The sequence below is a fragment of the Eretmochelys imbricata genome, chromosome 1, assembly GCF_965152235.1.
Source record: "Eretmochelys imbricata isolate rEreImb1 chromosome 1, rEreImb1.hap1, whole genome shotgun sequence".
Taxonomy (NCBI): Eukaryota; Metazoa; Chordata; order Testudines; family Cheloniidae; genus Eretmochelys; species Eretmochelys imbricata.
Genome location: NC_135572.1, coordinates 235,558,603 through 235,574,250, shown reverse-complemented (window position 1 = coordinate 235,574,250; position 15,648 = coordinate 235,558,603). Strand labels below are relative to the sequence as shown.

General features: G+C 40.4%; 1 protein-coding gene across 4 annotated transcripts in view; it reads left to right on the top strand.

Moving 5' to 3' along the window:
• The window catches only part of ARHGAP8 (Rho GTPase activating protein 8), a 302,432-nt gene that overhangs the window by 79,124 nt on the left and 207,660 nt on the right, over window positions 1–15,648 (top strand). For 3 of the 4 annotated variants that reach the window (XM_077825740.1, XM_077825730.1, XM_077825749.1), the window contains 4 exons: window positions 3,365–3,413; window positions 4,411–4,468; window positions 7,709–7,800; window positions 10,558–10,698. In XM_077825740.1, coding sequence (XP_077681866.1) covers window positions 3,365–3,413; window positions 4,411–4,468; window positions 7,709–7,800; window positions 10,558–10,698 — 340 coding nt within the window. The remainder of the gene's footprint in view (window positions 1–3,364; window positions 3,414–4,410; window positions 4,469–7,708; window positions 7,801–10,557; window positions 10,699–15,648) is intronic. The other variant, XM_077825721.1, reaches the window with a different exon arrangement.

Sequence of the window (15,648 nt, the reverse complement as noted above, 5' to 3'; positions counted from 1 at the left end):
TAAAGAGGACGTAAATTACGTTTAGGGCCAAAGGGACTGATTTTACTTCACTTGCACTATTGTAAATGATGAGTGACTCTAGTGGAGTTACATCGTTGTAAAACAGGTTTAAGTGAGGGAAGAAATAGCTCAAAATATAATTGATTTACATCCTGAACTCCTTAACACAGCTTTTATTCAGTCCTTATCAGTTGGTTCAATGGGAGTTTGGCTGAGAAAAGGCTTAAGGTAATGTCCCATAATTCATAGAATATCAGGGTTGGAAGGGACCTCAGGAGGTCATCTAGTCCAACCCCCTGCTCAAAGCAGGATGAATCCCCAATTTTTGCCCCAGATCTCTAAATGACCCCCTCCCCCCAAGGATTGAACTCACAACCCTGGGTTTAGCAGGCCAATGCTCAAACCACTGAGCTAGTATACTCACCTTAATTTTCAGCCAAGTTAAAAAAAATAAAAAATCATTCATGAAAACCTATATATAGAATCTCTCTGCTTAACTCTTTTTTGTATCTGTGACTTTGTGATATTAATAACCATATAGTGGAGACCTGCGGGAGTTCTCTTTTCTTATTCCTTTAGTTGGATGTCATTATTTACACTCCTCAAAAATTAAGGAAGAGGAAACCGTGAGGAAGCAGGATAGCCAGTATTAAAGATGATGTATATCTGCCTCTCCTCTGAGCTTCAGGATGCTAATTGGATACAAGCAAGGCAAATTTCAGCAGCATTTCCTCAGTTGTTGAAAGATTTTGTACCTGATAAAAGAATCTTTCTTTGCATCTTTCATAATTTAATAACTAATAAAGTAAAGGTCAGCTATAATAAAGAACTAGATTTTTTTCATTCTGAGTAGCATTTAGGAGTTAATTTCAGAGTCAACCAAAGAAGAAGCAGCAGGAAGATATAAAAGTGTATTTTATGTGAGTTTATATTAGCATCTTAATTTGTAAAGTCTTTAAACAGACAGAGTAGATTTAGAGCCAAAAAGATACAAGCCTCACAGGAGTGCAAAATGGCTCTTGGTAAAATCAGAGCTGTTTAAAAATCAGGTCTCATATCTGATCAGCAATCTCATTTGAATTTAATCAGCATTTTTACCTGGACTCCATCACAGAAGTATGTGTAGTCAGACATAGCTGTTCAGTACTGACCATTGCCCATGGCCTGATGGATTAGTACAATATATTTTGTTAAAAAAAAGAAAAGAAATACATTTTTGCAAACAACTGTGTTGGGTTCGGTTCTGCTTTGGATCACTTATTAGTAAGCACAGGTACTGAGAACATCAAACACTGATGTTCTAACACTGCCCAAGGACCTCAGCGTTTCATGGATAATTAATTGAAGTCAGCAACAAAGTACCCGTATTATTAGAGATTCAAAGGGGAGAAAGCACTCTGTGCTCTCAGTTCTGCCTTTACCCTGTAAGCAGAGATACTAACGCATCCATAATGCTGCTTGGTATACTGCATTTCACTGCTCATGTAAATGCAGGCTGTGTACTTTTTAGCTTTATTTCTTTCTCGTTTGAACTATTAAGTACCAAAATTTTAGTTCATCAGAGCCTAGGGTTAGTTTTCTAATCAAGAGAATGCCATTTTATAATCAACATTTGGAACTCCAGTAATTAGCCATCACATCTAATCAAGGTATGAAGCCGCCTATGAATTAGCTATTTACAAACCACCTAATAGAATCAACAAGGAAGCTGGGACTGGAGTTTGAAGAGCCAATAACTTGAAGGGAAGGTTGAAATAAAGCAAGAGATTGCCATATAACGTCTCCAATATTCTTTTTCTGAGCTGTGATACCAAGGTTATATTGCAGAGTGAGGTCTGGAGTGGTGGTGTTTCTTTCATATGAGAAATAAAATCTCTGTGAAAATTTACTGTCCTTTCATTATAGACTAGATTCAGCCAACCTTATTTATACTGAGTAGTGCCTTATTCCATGACATGTCCTATTGAAGTCAATGGGCCTGCTTGGAAAGTAAGCTACTCACCAGGAGGCAGAATCGGGATGGGGGGGGGGGGGGAAATAGGGCAGAAGAGGAGCATATAGAGGGGAGTGGTCTGGGCTTCAGAAATAGGGCATGTTTTTTTTAAAAAAATATATATATATATTTAATTATTTTTCAAGGCCAGAAGAAGAGAATAAATGAAAGGGAAAGGTGACCATACACAACAGTGTCTTCATTCACATACAGTGAAATTTGTTTTGTACAACCACAGTAAGGACCAAAATATTTAATTGAGGTGGGTCTTTAACCTAATTTCACATAAAGTCGTACTGAGCTCCTTCAGTGATCACATGGGGCCAGATTTTCAAGTGTTCAGCAACCAAAGGTGTGACTAGATTCTCAGAATTGTTCAGCACCCAACATGCATCACGGGACTTTGCTGCATAGGCCTTGTGCTGGTTCTCTACACAAGGGCGAATTTCACCTTACATTGGTTCTGGCATTAGAGCTGGTGGAATTCAGTTGTTTCATTTGATGGTGGTTTATGGGAATTTTATTTTGTGTAGGTTGGCACTCCCACAGTTTGGCTTAGAGGCTCTCATTTGGAGGAGTCCCCGAACTCAAAGTGATATGCTGCATTTTAACCTGATTTTGCACTGACGCCGTGTGAAACTTGGATTTTTAATTTAAATGACCCAGATTCACTCTGGATGTTTGTGACACTTGGCTCAGTTTCAAGCTTGTCACAAAACCCAGAGAGTTTCACTGGGGTTTCAGGTTTCTTTATGAACACTTTGCACAACTTCGTTATTTAAGTCTCTTAGGGCCCAGACTTGCAGTCCAGAGCTCAAAAAACTCAGAGCGCACCTCATTAAGGCAAGCCAAACTCTCATTCCTTTGGAATTACATCATTTCTAAATTGGCCAGATTGCTCAGAGTCACATACCAGCATAGAATGCTAAGATTTTTCATATTCTTCCATTTCTGAAGTGGAAGTGAAGTGAAATTCTGGTCTCAGGTACATAGGCGTAAATACAGAGTAACTCCAGTGACTTCAGTGGTGTGATACTAAATTTTCACCGATGCAGCTGAAGGCAGAATTCAGCCTCTCTTCTTTCAGTTAAGAAAATGACTCCAGACATACGTGTATTTGTACCATAACTATATTCATTAATATGTCTAAATCTCCTACAATAAATATTTCTGAGCATTTAGAGATGTTGGTTTAAGGGTTTATTATAGTGTGTTATCCCTGTTTAATATGCTTCTAATTAAACATTTTTGGAAGGAAAGATATACAACTTAAAACACTTCGTAAGATCAGCAGTCTTCCTCTCTTATACACAATGTACATTAGGTACAATTTGTTGATTGTATAAATTCTTTTTTTATTCTCTAATACAGGCAACTACTGAAAACTGAGCTGGGATCCTTTTTTACTGAATACCTGCAGGTTTGTGGGGTTTTCGTTTTTCATTTAGCTTCTTACATTTGTCAGTGCTGCTGAGTAAAATTGTTTGTCTGAACAAGTAGTAGGCAAATCCTTTATCTTTCTGTTATCTTAAAGTTTAGGGTAAAAATAGGATCTGTTCCCCTTCCATCAATTTTCATGTCACATTGGTTGAAATTTCATACCAGGCCAGATACTGAAATACTTGACCAGAGGTCTTTGTACCACATGTATTTTAAGGACACTATTAAGGAACTTTATTGGGGTCACTTATAAAGGAAGGATTCAGATCATGGCTACAAAATGGATAAGATTTGCCCCTAACTGTTACAGTGGGATTCCTATAAATACTATTTTATCCAGTATTCTGACGTGATCTATTATCCTGATTCGAAGCTCTCTAAAGGCTGTGGAAAGACTCCTATTGACTTCAGTGGCTTTGGATCAGGTCCTGTTATGAGCATTTATTGACTGATGAGATTTGGTTGTAATATTTCATTTTATAGTGAAAGCCCACATCTAATATAATAAATCTCAGCCTAATACAGATTTTTATTAAACGGATCCTTTTCAATAGGGTCCAAATATTTAATGTAGGTAAAAATTCTGTGGGATTCCTCAAGTTTCTTGTGGTATAATTAATCAGGAAGCCATTTATTAATAATTATACATGATCTTACTTTTAAAATACAATTTACTACCTCCCTTGCTGATTAAATGTTGTATGGCTTATGCTAATGTTTGTAAAAAAGCTTTGATATCCCCAGATGGAAGTTGCTATTCGCTGGAAGGGCTAAGAATATGATCATCATCATCATTTTACAAATGTCCTAGTAGATTTAAACAAGAAGATGGACATAGAAGTAAAATTCCATTAATCAACAGCAACCCTTAAACCAGCTTTCTTGTGGGAACAAAACAAAACAAAACAAAAAATCCGCAATGGCTTCCAAGAAATACGGAGTTGTAGAAATAAAAGGTGTGTGTATTTTATTTACAGAATCAGCTGCTTACAAAAGGCATGGTAATACTGAGGGACAAGATCCGGTTTTATGAAGGTAACTCAGACTTCAGCAATGCTGCAGCTGTTCAGTGGGCTTGATCTAAAACAGTGGTTCTTAACCTGGGGTGCACGCATCCCCTGGGGGTGCAAGATGCCCTTTCTGGAGGTGCGAGACATGCCTGATTATTTTTTTTTTAGAAGGTAAATCATTGAAAACACAAATTAAGCACAGGCACGTAAGTACAACTACTTTGTTTCATCAAACCTCTGTATTTATTAACATTATACATTTTTTAACGATTACTGTAATATACAAACAAAAAACAGATCTAGGTTTAAAGAACTGACCTACTTCAACAATTTTTGATATGGGGTGTGAGAACATATTTTTAGAACCAAAGGGGTGCAGGCTGCAGTAAAGGTTAAGAACCACTGATCTAAAGCATACTGAAATCAATGAGATTCCTTTCACTGACTTCAATGGGCTTTGGATCAGGTCCCATAACAGCAGGTTGTTCCAGTGTCACTTACAGTTTCATGTTCCTATTGGCTTCCACCAAGGAGAAATGTTTGTCTAGCACATCAGCTAACCAAACTTCCTGTTCGGATGTTTACATTTTCATCCAGTTATAACCTGTTTAAGATTAAATAACTGTGGAAAACTGAATACAATATTTTATTAAATGACAATGTAAACCGTGCAATCTCAATTAGCTGAAAAGTCATGGGAACACACTCTGATCTCACTTACACCTGTGTATATCCTGAGTAATTCTGCTGTCTTTAGTAGAGTTACTCTGGGTTTACATTGGCATTAATGAAGTCAGAAGCTGGCCCTTTGTGTTGTCGTGGCTCCATTTGTCTCTGTCTTCAGTTAAAGTGGTTATAAATGTCACCTAACTGAGGCAGCTATTATTGAGATTTCTTTCATATTTGAAAGAATCAATCCAAGTATTAAGTAAATTAAATGCATAGAGAAGGAACAAAACTTCAGAGTATTGGCCAGACTCTGCTCACCTGTACACCAATATAAATCTCGAGTATCTCCACTGAAGACAGTTTTCCACTGGAATTACTCCAGATTTACATCAGTGTAACTAGGAGTAGAATATGGCCCTATCTCTCCACACAAACACTCTAGTTTCTCTCACTTGCATTCACTAGAGATATGTAAATGTGGCAGAAGAGATGTTGTCAGATCAGTCTTTTAATGAGTCTACATGAATGCAGAAAGAAAAAAAACCTCTTAAAATTGCTAGGACAAATTCACTGGCAGAATTATAGTATGGTCAAATACATTCTGCTTACCTAGCCTCCAGCTGCTATTTTACCTGAATACAATATTCTTCATTCCATGGCCTACACTGTTGTGCAGCAGTTAGAGGTGATTTTTAAATTGGCTGTGTCACCCAGAGGCAGCTATATTTCATTAGCGGGTGAAGTAATTTCTGAATATAGATTATAAAATAAAACATCTGAAAACCTTTTGGAATCCAAGACAGTTTTAAAGAAATGCAGTTTTCTTTCAACTGCCCCACAATGTCAAAATGCCTCTTAGTCTAAATACGCCATTTGATCAGTTTCCTGGTGAAAGCCATTGGCATTACTTACAGCTATCTCTGAATTTTAAATGTGACCTTTCATTGCTGTCTGCTTATTTGATTGGATCAAGACTGTTATTGAACCCAAATCTGTTAATGAAAAGACAATTCCCCTGACCACAGCAAACAGAAAACATATTTGACATTACATTCCTCAAACTCCTCTAGAGCTGAACATAGAGTGCTTTAATTATTTAACATAACCCCTACAAAATCACAGACAACTGGACTGTAAGGGTTTCAAGGTTTTCACAGCTTGCTTGCAAATTATAAATCAGATTTTTCAATCTCAAACTGGTAAATCAAAAGGAGAAACCAGTCAATTTTTTAAATCACACTGTATAGGTACATTTTTAAAAAGTTGATATTAGATTTATATAAAATATCATTAATATTTAAGATGCAAAACTGAGAAACAAACATTAAAATGCAAGGTTTCTGAGTTTCATTTCAGTTACAGGAGAAGCTAGCTGCATGTGTAAAATGTCAACAAACTCTTAGGCTAGATTGCTAATTTGATTTAATGCCATATATAGTTTACTTAAACAGGTCATTAAAATGTGTGTGGTGTAAAAATATTGTGGGATCATGGAAAATATTATGTGTCTGTTTCATACAAGAATGACCACATCAGGCCTATGTTTACATGAGCTGAGTTTCCTTTATCCCTGCAAATACTGTAGGAAATCCAACGGCCTTTGCTTGACAGTAAAACAAACGTTCTCAGAGGACATGAAAGTCAAATTCTTTTGTGTGAAATATGCTAATCACCAATTGATTCTAAGCATGCTTCCACATCCCACAGTAAAAGGCCTGTCTGGAAAAATGCAGTTTACTGTTCAGATAGAGGAGCAGCTGTTCTGAGTCACTGTTGTTGCTGCATTGAAATTCATTGCTTTACAAAGTAGACAGTGCTGAGCAGACTGTCCACAAAATATAAGAGATGAGCTAAGGTAAAGACACATTTCCAGCAGGAATAGGGTTGCCAACTTTCTAATAGCAGAAAACCGAACACCCTTGCCCTGCCCCTGCCCTGCCTCTTCTCCTAGGCCCTGCCCCCTCTCACTCTATCCCCACTCCCTCTCTCATTCGCCTTTCCCCACCTTCGCTCACGCGCTCATTTTCACCAGGCTGGGGCAGGGGATTGGGTTGTGGGAGGGGGGTGTGGGCTCTGGGGTGGGGCTGGGGATGAGGGGTTTGGGCTGCAAGGGCGAGCTCCGGCTGGACACAACACAACCACACGGACAGCATTGCACTGCTTCCTACAGATCCTGGAATTTTCAGACCGTCCCCGCGGCTTATTCCTTGCTGGGGTAGGGGTGGAACAATGTGGTGGAATCTCCATGTGGGGATCTTCAGCGATTTAATCCCCTATCTTCCCTCCAGGGAGTTTTACTGCAGGAGGCGGGGGCAGTCTGGCTTTGTTATATTCTGCACAGGAGCTCTCTGACTAAGCTTTGTGCAGGAAGTCCCTCTATTCAGTCAGAGCGTTTAATTGTGTGATCCAAAAGACACACATACTGACTGATCCTATGTACAGGCGGGAGAGATACTTCTAAAATAACTGTCAGTGAGCCCCTTTTGTTCTGCAGGAACTAGTATATTACACATCATTTCCTGTGTTGCTCAGTCAATGCCACTGACTAACTGTTCACAACATAAAACAAGTTAGTGAAGCACTTATGTTTTTACAGGACAGAAGCTGCTGGATACCTTAGCTGAAACCTGGGATTTCTTTTTCAGTGACGTCCTGCCCATGCTTCAGGCTATTTTCTATCCTGTGCAGGTGAACTGTTACTTTGTTACTTTAGAATCCAGAAAAAGCCGTTTGATGGATTGATCAACAAATTGGCACAACTGTCAAACTATCCCAGAGGGGCCAATCTGTTAGTGCAGGTGTTCTGTAAAGTCAAGTCATTTGCATGAATGGTGAAGTACTCATGTGAAAAACATGAAGGGGGAACTTTGAAAAGAGGAACTGCATGCAATGAGGATGTTTAGTCCTTATGTCAGCTCACACTACAGCAAAAGGATATGAATAGTAAAATGAAGATGGGCAATCAGTGAAGCAAGCACAGCTGTGTTGACTTCAGCATGTACATCTCCAGCTAGGCCTCCTGCATGTATAATCTGAAGTGTCTGCACTTAGTATAGTGTTAAAAATGTCAATGGAAAATTTTGTACTCTGTAAGTCATTTTCAGACACTTCCAGTTTTGTTATTGCTGTACTTCTTTGCTGGTGTAAATTGGCTCAGATTCATTGAAGTGAGTGGAGTTGCACTAATTCACACCAGCAGAGAATTTTACCTGAAATCATTTTATACACACTTAAGGCATTTGAGTTCCTTGTGGGGAAAAAGGGCCTGGTTTTCAGAAACATCCTCCTGTTTTGCAGGGTTAACTCTGCATCTACAATTAATTGATAAATCAGTTAATTGGGTGTCTAAATGCTATCAGTATGATCATTTGCACTTGCAGGCACAAAATCCTAGTTCTGTGGAGAAGTTGAAACTATAAATATGTTGTTTCTGCAAGTAAAGGAAACATCTGAAAAATTCCTTGAAGCATGTAAAGCATACAGGGCCACATTGTCCACTGACTTCTGCCATGTGTAGCCATTTAAACCAGTACAATCACCAACTAATCAGAATATTGGGTGGAATTTCAAAAGTATTTTGGCACCTAGTGGGATTTTCAAAAGCTGCTAGGTAAATCAGTTACCTAGGTCCCTCTCAAATCAATGGAAATTAGGCACTGAACTCACGTAGGTGCTTTTGATAGTCCCACTAGGCACCTACTTACATCTTTAGGTGCCTAACTTTCTTTGAAAATCTGCTCCTAGGTAAGTTAGAAACACAAGTCCCATTCTCTTTCTGTGGAAGTTGTGACTGGGATTTTCAGAGGAATCTGAATGTGTATCTGAGGACCTGTATGTCCTAGGGATAAGCCCGTATGTCACCAACTGAAGTAACTACACTAGTGCAAACCCTAGTGCCCTAGTATAGACAAGGAAATGGGGGCTAATCCCTAGTACAGACAAAGCCAGAGGCTGCTATTGCTGCTAGAAACATGTTCTTTGGGCAGAAGCTGAGGTCTTCCCTAGAGAAGAAGTAGTTGCATGGAATCATGATGTGAAGTATCAGCTCTGCTTCTGCCTTGTATGCTGAGACAGTAGCACAGGCAGGTTTTGAGCAGTGGAGGAACTAGGGGGCCGAAGGGCCTTTAGTGGTACCCACCTGCAGTTATACCTATTGACTTGAAAAGGTGCCCCACACAAACCTAAAGGCCATCCGCGGGCTGGTCGCCCCCTCTCCATTAGCTCTGCCACTGTGCTGAGTGTTCCCTGAATTTTAAAGAAGGATGGAGCCACCACTGGGCAGGGCTGGGAAGTCCCAAACCTAGACAAAGTGTGAATTCCCACCCTGCACCCAAGTCAGAGGAAATAAACAGGAATTCAAACGTTGCCCTTGTTAAAATACTCTTAAAACTTTATACTACTGTATTTAGGATTCCAAAATATTCTTACAGGGTGTAAATTCAGGAAAGAGCCCCGATTACATGTGTATCCAGATGTGGCAAAGTTACCACTAACACACTTCTTCCTGGCTGGATGTCATGCTGCAGCAACATTTGCCTCAGGTTCCCCCACTGTCCTTTGGCCGTGCCTGGACTCTCTGACAGTCCTCGTCTGTCCCTCTGGCGCTAGACAGCCGCCCCAGCCCTTCCAGCTGAAGTGCAACCCAGATCTTCCCTGAGGGAACCCCCGCAGCCTCTCTCCTGGGAGCATCCCTCATTCCCTCTGCCCCTTCACTGTTCCTCTGGGTCCAGCTCTCTGGGTCCAGCTCTGGCTTTGGAGAAGTCAGCAGGTAAGCTCCTCTGCAGCTCCCCTGCCTTCAGTCGTCTTTGGTCCTTGGCTCTGGCTGTCTGGCTTAGAGCCAGCAGGCAACTGCCTCTGGTCTATTTGACCTTCAGCCCTCTCCAGCCCCGGTGCTCTGGCTTGGGGACACCAGTCAGCAAACCCGTCTTGCTGCTGTCCTGCCTTCAGCCTTCTCCCAGGCACCACATAAAGTCTCCTGGCTCTGGCAGCTCTCCCCTCCTATCCTTCCCCTGACTGACCCAGGCCCTGACTCACCGGGTCTCTCCTCCCCTAATATCAAGAAGTGCCCTCTTGTAAACACAATTAATTGACCAAACTGGAGTGTGCTGATAAGGCTCTAGCACACCGGCCCTGCTCCCTCTCAAAGGGCCAGTATCACCCTGCGACGCCAGGTCTTGGACGGATTTGTGGATTACAGACTAAATAATTCAGTCCATGGCAATGATAGACAAGTCATACGAAAGTATCATGTGAGTCCACACAAAGATTGTGGATCTGCAGATTGGTTTGTTTTGTTTTTTGACTATCCCAAATATTTCCTTTGAATTTGCATTGAATTTACCATTGCTACTACTCGTAAAGATTTAAGAAAAGCACTTATACTTGGGATTCTGACCGTTATTTTTAAATGGCTCATCATCCTTATTGTGGTGATTCTGTTCATAGGGGAAGGAGCCCTCAGTTCGTCAGCTGGCTCTCCTGCACTTTCGGAACATTATAACCCTCAATATTAAATTAGAAGATGCCCTGTCACGTTCCAGAGCCAGGGTTCCACCTTCAATTATTCAGATGCTGCTAATACTCCAGGTAAGGAGTTTGGGTTATATTTTAAAAATCTCTCTTTCTTTGCTGTGTTGACAACATTTTCAAACGTGGCCGCTGATTTTTTGGGTGCCCAGTTTGAGACATCTCGACCCTGGATTTTAGAGGCACTGAGCATCCACTAGTCCAGGTGAAGTCATGGAACTGTAGTTCTCGACATTGCTGAAAGTGGAGTTTGTGGAAATTCAAACTGTGCAAAGCAAAAATTAAGGGACCCAAAAGTAGAAGCCACTTTTGAAAATTGAGCCTAAATGCATAAAGTTTTGGTATCAGGTTCATATCTGTGGCAGTAACACAACTTTCAAGGGGTGCTATGGGCTGATGCACTAGTATTTCTGGAGATTGGTGGTTTCATCATAATGCTTAGTACAGATTTGATCATGTCGACAAATTCTGTCAAAATTGCTTGCTAGTCACAGATGTAAGATTCTAGGTGTTGGTGTTTTCTTTAAATATTTATCAAGTCCTTGGTCAAGAAACTAGGGATAAGGAGAAATTTACATAGATACAAATTAGGGCTGTCAAGCGATTTTAAAAAAATTAATTGTGCGATTAATCGCGTGATTAAACAATAATAGAATACCATTTAAATATTTTTGGATGTTTTTCTACATTTTCAAATATATTGATTTAAATTATAACACAGAATACAAAGTGTATAGTGCTCACTTTATTTAAAAGCACTGTAAAAAAACAAAAGAAATAGTGTTTTTCAGTTCACCTAAGTACTGTAGTGCAATCTCTTTATCATGAAAGTTAAACTCACAAATGTAGAATTGTACAAAAAAAAACTGCATTCAAAAATAAAACAATGTAAAACTTTAGAGCCTACAAGTCCACTAAGACCTATTTCTTGTTCAGCCAATTGCTCAGACAAACAAGTTTGTTTACGTTTGCAGGAGATAATACTGCCCACTTCTTGTTCATAATGTCACCTGAAAGTGAGAACAGGTGTTCACATGGCACTGTTGGAGCTGGCATTGCAAGATATTTACATGCCAGATATGTTAAACATTCGTAGGCCCCTTCATGCTTCAGCCACCATTCCAGAGGACACGCTTCCATGCTGATGACCCTTGTTAAAAAAATAATGTGTTAATTAAATTTGTGACTGGGAGAGATTTGTATGTCGCTAGCCCTATTTTACCCGCATTCTGCCATATATTTCATGTTATAGCGATCTCGAATGATGACTCAGCACATGTTCATTTTAAGAACACTTGGCTGAACGAGAAGTAGGACTGAGTGGAGTTGCAGGCTCTAAAGTTTGCATGATTTTGTTTTTGAGTGCAGTTATGTAACAAAAAAAATCTACATTTGTAAGTTGCAGTTTCACGATAAAAAGATTGCACTACAGTACTCGTATGAAATAAATTGAAAAATACTGTTTCTTTTGTTTATAATTTTTACAGTGCAAATATTTGTAATAAAAAATAATATAAAGTGAGCACTGTACACTTTGTATTTTGTGTTGTAATTGAAATCAATATATTTGAAAATGTAGAGAAACATCCAAAAATATTTAATAAATTTAAATTGGTATTCTATAGTTTAACGAAGCGATTAAAACTGCAAGTAATCACAATTAATTTTTTAATTGTGATTAATTTTTTTGAGTTAATCGCGTGAGTTAACTGTGATTAATCGACAGCCTTAATACAAATAAATGAAACCAGGGAAACTGTCAGAAGAAAAATAAGATATCCAGAAAGAAAAGCAGCACCTAGTTTGAAAAATATTCAAAGAATGTGTATGTTGGTGAACACTTGATGAAAGAAAAAAATCACAACAGAATGCGTGTTAAAGGGAAAGGTGGCACTTCTTAAAAACTGGGGCAATTGAGACATTGTGGTTAGTAAATTTTTATATACAGATGAATTAAGAACAAATGAAAGGAAATACTTTTTCACTGCTGTTTGGGGTCATTGAATCAAATACTGTGGCTGATCGTATTTTAAGGGCTGCATAATTTAACAACCAATGATACTACCTATATTACTCTGTTATGGGTAATACTGAGATAAGTGTAACCAAATCCCATGCTTCATGACCTCTGCTGGATCAAGAACGGGTATTTTTCCTCAGTACCATATTGCACAGTTGTCTAGGTACATTATTTCAGCAGGGCTTAAAGTTGGGGAGGTCGCACACCTGGCAAAAGATAAAAATTAAGCTGGGTCACTGAGAGCACACTTTAAGCACTCTTACCAAAGCTGGCGCTCCCAGATTATGAAACACCCCTCACTTTTTTTCAGACTGTGTTAAACACTGGTTTTCATTTTTTTCACCTTCCCCTTTAAGAATCAAATATTAGCCGCTGCTAGGATCCTGCTCCCATTGAAGTCAGTGGCAAGACTTCCATTGACTGCAATAGGAGCTGGATAACATCGTATATTAGAAAATTCAAAGGAGGTGATGGAATGATCTGCCAGGAACAGTGCTGCAGGGAAGTTTATTGCACCCCTCCCTTGTCCTCCAGCAGGAAACATTCACAGGATAATAAGCGCTGTTTTTTTTTATTTAAAGGAAAAGGCCAAATTCATCCCCTGTGCAACTCCACTGATTTAAATCTATAATTACGTGGGGATGTATTCCTCCCTGGATGTTTATTCATGTAAATCTCTCACTTATAATCATACAGCAGGAAGATAGTGACAAAAATTGTTGTTTGCCAATAGTTGCCTGGCTTTGCGGTTTAAAATCTAGGTGAAACCAAACCAAAGGCTTAGTGTCAAAGAGGATCAGGGAATGAGTCAGTTTCTCTGTTTACATTTATAAAAGCTCATAGTCAATTCAGAAGGAAGAATGTTCCCCAAACCGAAACATCAGAGAAAACAAAAGCTATTTTTTTGTACATTTAGAGGCAACTGTGCAGTGTTTTAAACTTGTTGAGTAAGATTCAGCCCTGTTGTGGGTAGAGGTGGGGCAAGGATAACAATGCAACTGTCTGGTTCTCATGCAAGATTACAAATCTCATGGTAAAGTTTTATGCTCAGACTTCCCAGAATGATGGAGAGTATTACAGACCTGTCTGAGTCACCCTCATGGATCACAAGTCTGTTCTAATTGGACTCAGCCTTTGTGCTTCCAAGCCAGCTGGGACTGGGCAGCATCAAATCAGTTTCTAGATCTGGGCCTCTAAGGGTGTGTCTACACAGCAAAGAAAAACCCATGGCTGGCCCATGCCAGCTGTCTCGGGCTCATGGGGCTGTTTTATTGCTTTGTAGACTTCCAGGCTCAGGCTGGAGCCTGGGCTTTAGGACTAGGGTGACCAGATGTCCCGATTTTAAAGGGACAGTCCCGATATTCGGGGCTTTGTCTTATATAGGCATCTATCACCCCCCATCCCCTGTCCTGATTTTTCACACTTGCTGTCTGGTCACCCTGTCTAGGACCCTGTGGCGTGGGAGGGTCCCAGAGCTTGGGGCTCCAGCCTGAGCCTGAACGTCTGCCCAGCAGTTTTTCAGCTCCAGAGCCTGAGCCCTGCGAGCCCAAGTCAGCTGACCTGGGTCAGCCCCGGGTGTTTTATCCCTGTTCAGACATGTCCTAAGGTACACTCCTTACAGGTCTTTAGGCAACACACAAAAGCCTGTATGGTCTCCCCACTTGAATCCGTGCTCAGTTGTCTGAGCCCTTGGACCCACTCCATGTGTCAGTCAGGAAGGCCCCTTCTGCGGTCCTTCCATTCTCTGGAGTGATCAGATTAGGGGGTGGAGAGAGACGGGGCAGATCCTGCTTTTACAGAATGTTTCTGTTCCCTCTGTCAGGTGACCAGCTAATCAACTGCAGATTCTAATCCCGTGGTTAGTTGGGAAGTTCCAGCCATCTAGAGTTCAAACTGGGAAAAGCAATTCCCTCCAGCTGGCTCCTCTCTCTAGCAAAACCTTGGTCCAGGGGGTGGGCCCCCTTGGTTGGAACACAGTTACTTACCACTGATGACTCTTTTGTGTTAGTCCTTCTGGGAATTAGGCATTACAATAAGCTTCCCTGTCAGTGGAAGGCCATAATTTGATACAGACATGTACCAATCCATTACATCTGGTTGGATCAAAGACTAGAACACTCTGAAGGCAATGGGATTTGTTTGTGGTGTGGGGTAAATTTGGTATTGGTCATGTACCTTTCTTCATTGGTAGCTGGAGCCCTGTCTGGCCAGAGGAAGACAAAATAACACAGGACTTTTTCTTCATGGAGGGGCGATGTAGGTTTATAAAGAAGAGTGGGAAGTCATGAGAGACTCTGACACTTATTCAACATATAGGCCCCAATCTAACAAAGCATGTAAACACATGCTTAACTTTGACCACATGAGTAATCTCACTGCCTTCAGTGGGACTACTTGCATGTTTAAAGTTCAGTACATGCTTAAGTGCCTTGCTGGATTGCAGCCAACCCAGAAGACTTACCACAAAGGAGAAAATAGTCCCTTTGGAGCATTTCTCAGTGAGAAGGTCTGGAATGAAGTTGGTCCCTGCATTTCCTCCTAGAGGGTAAACTTTTCTTTCAATCAGGTCTTCCAACCTCTGAGCCATAGGCTACATTTATCTTCAGCCCACCCAGCAGCCTCATCCTAAGGAGTGCACCCCAGCCTGTGATACAGTTTCTGCACCAATTCCCTGGGATAAGATGGCATAAGATGGTATATGAATTGGGATAGAAAATCTCACAATCCACCCTGCCACATCCCTGCCCTTCAAACACATGTGTAGATACCACCATTTCTCTGTGAGTAAGGCATCAGAGATATGAAACTCGGGAGCAGAAGAAGGAGAAGAAATTAATGAAAATGTAGTTCAGGAAACTGAATTTGGGAGTTGAGACAAACTGGAGTAGCTAGATTATCTAAAGAGCAACAAAGCATATCAAGGCATTATAAAAGGTCAGATATCCAAGTGGCTCATTCTGTGGGTGCCACATGACAAAATCTTATATCCC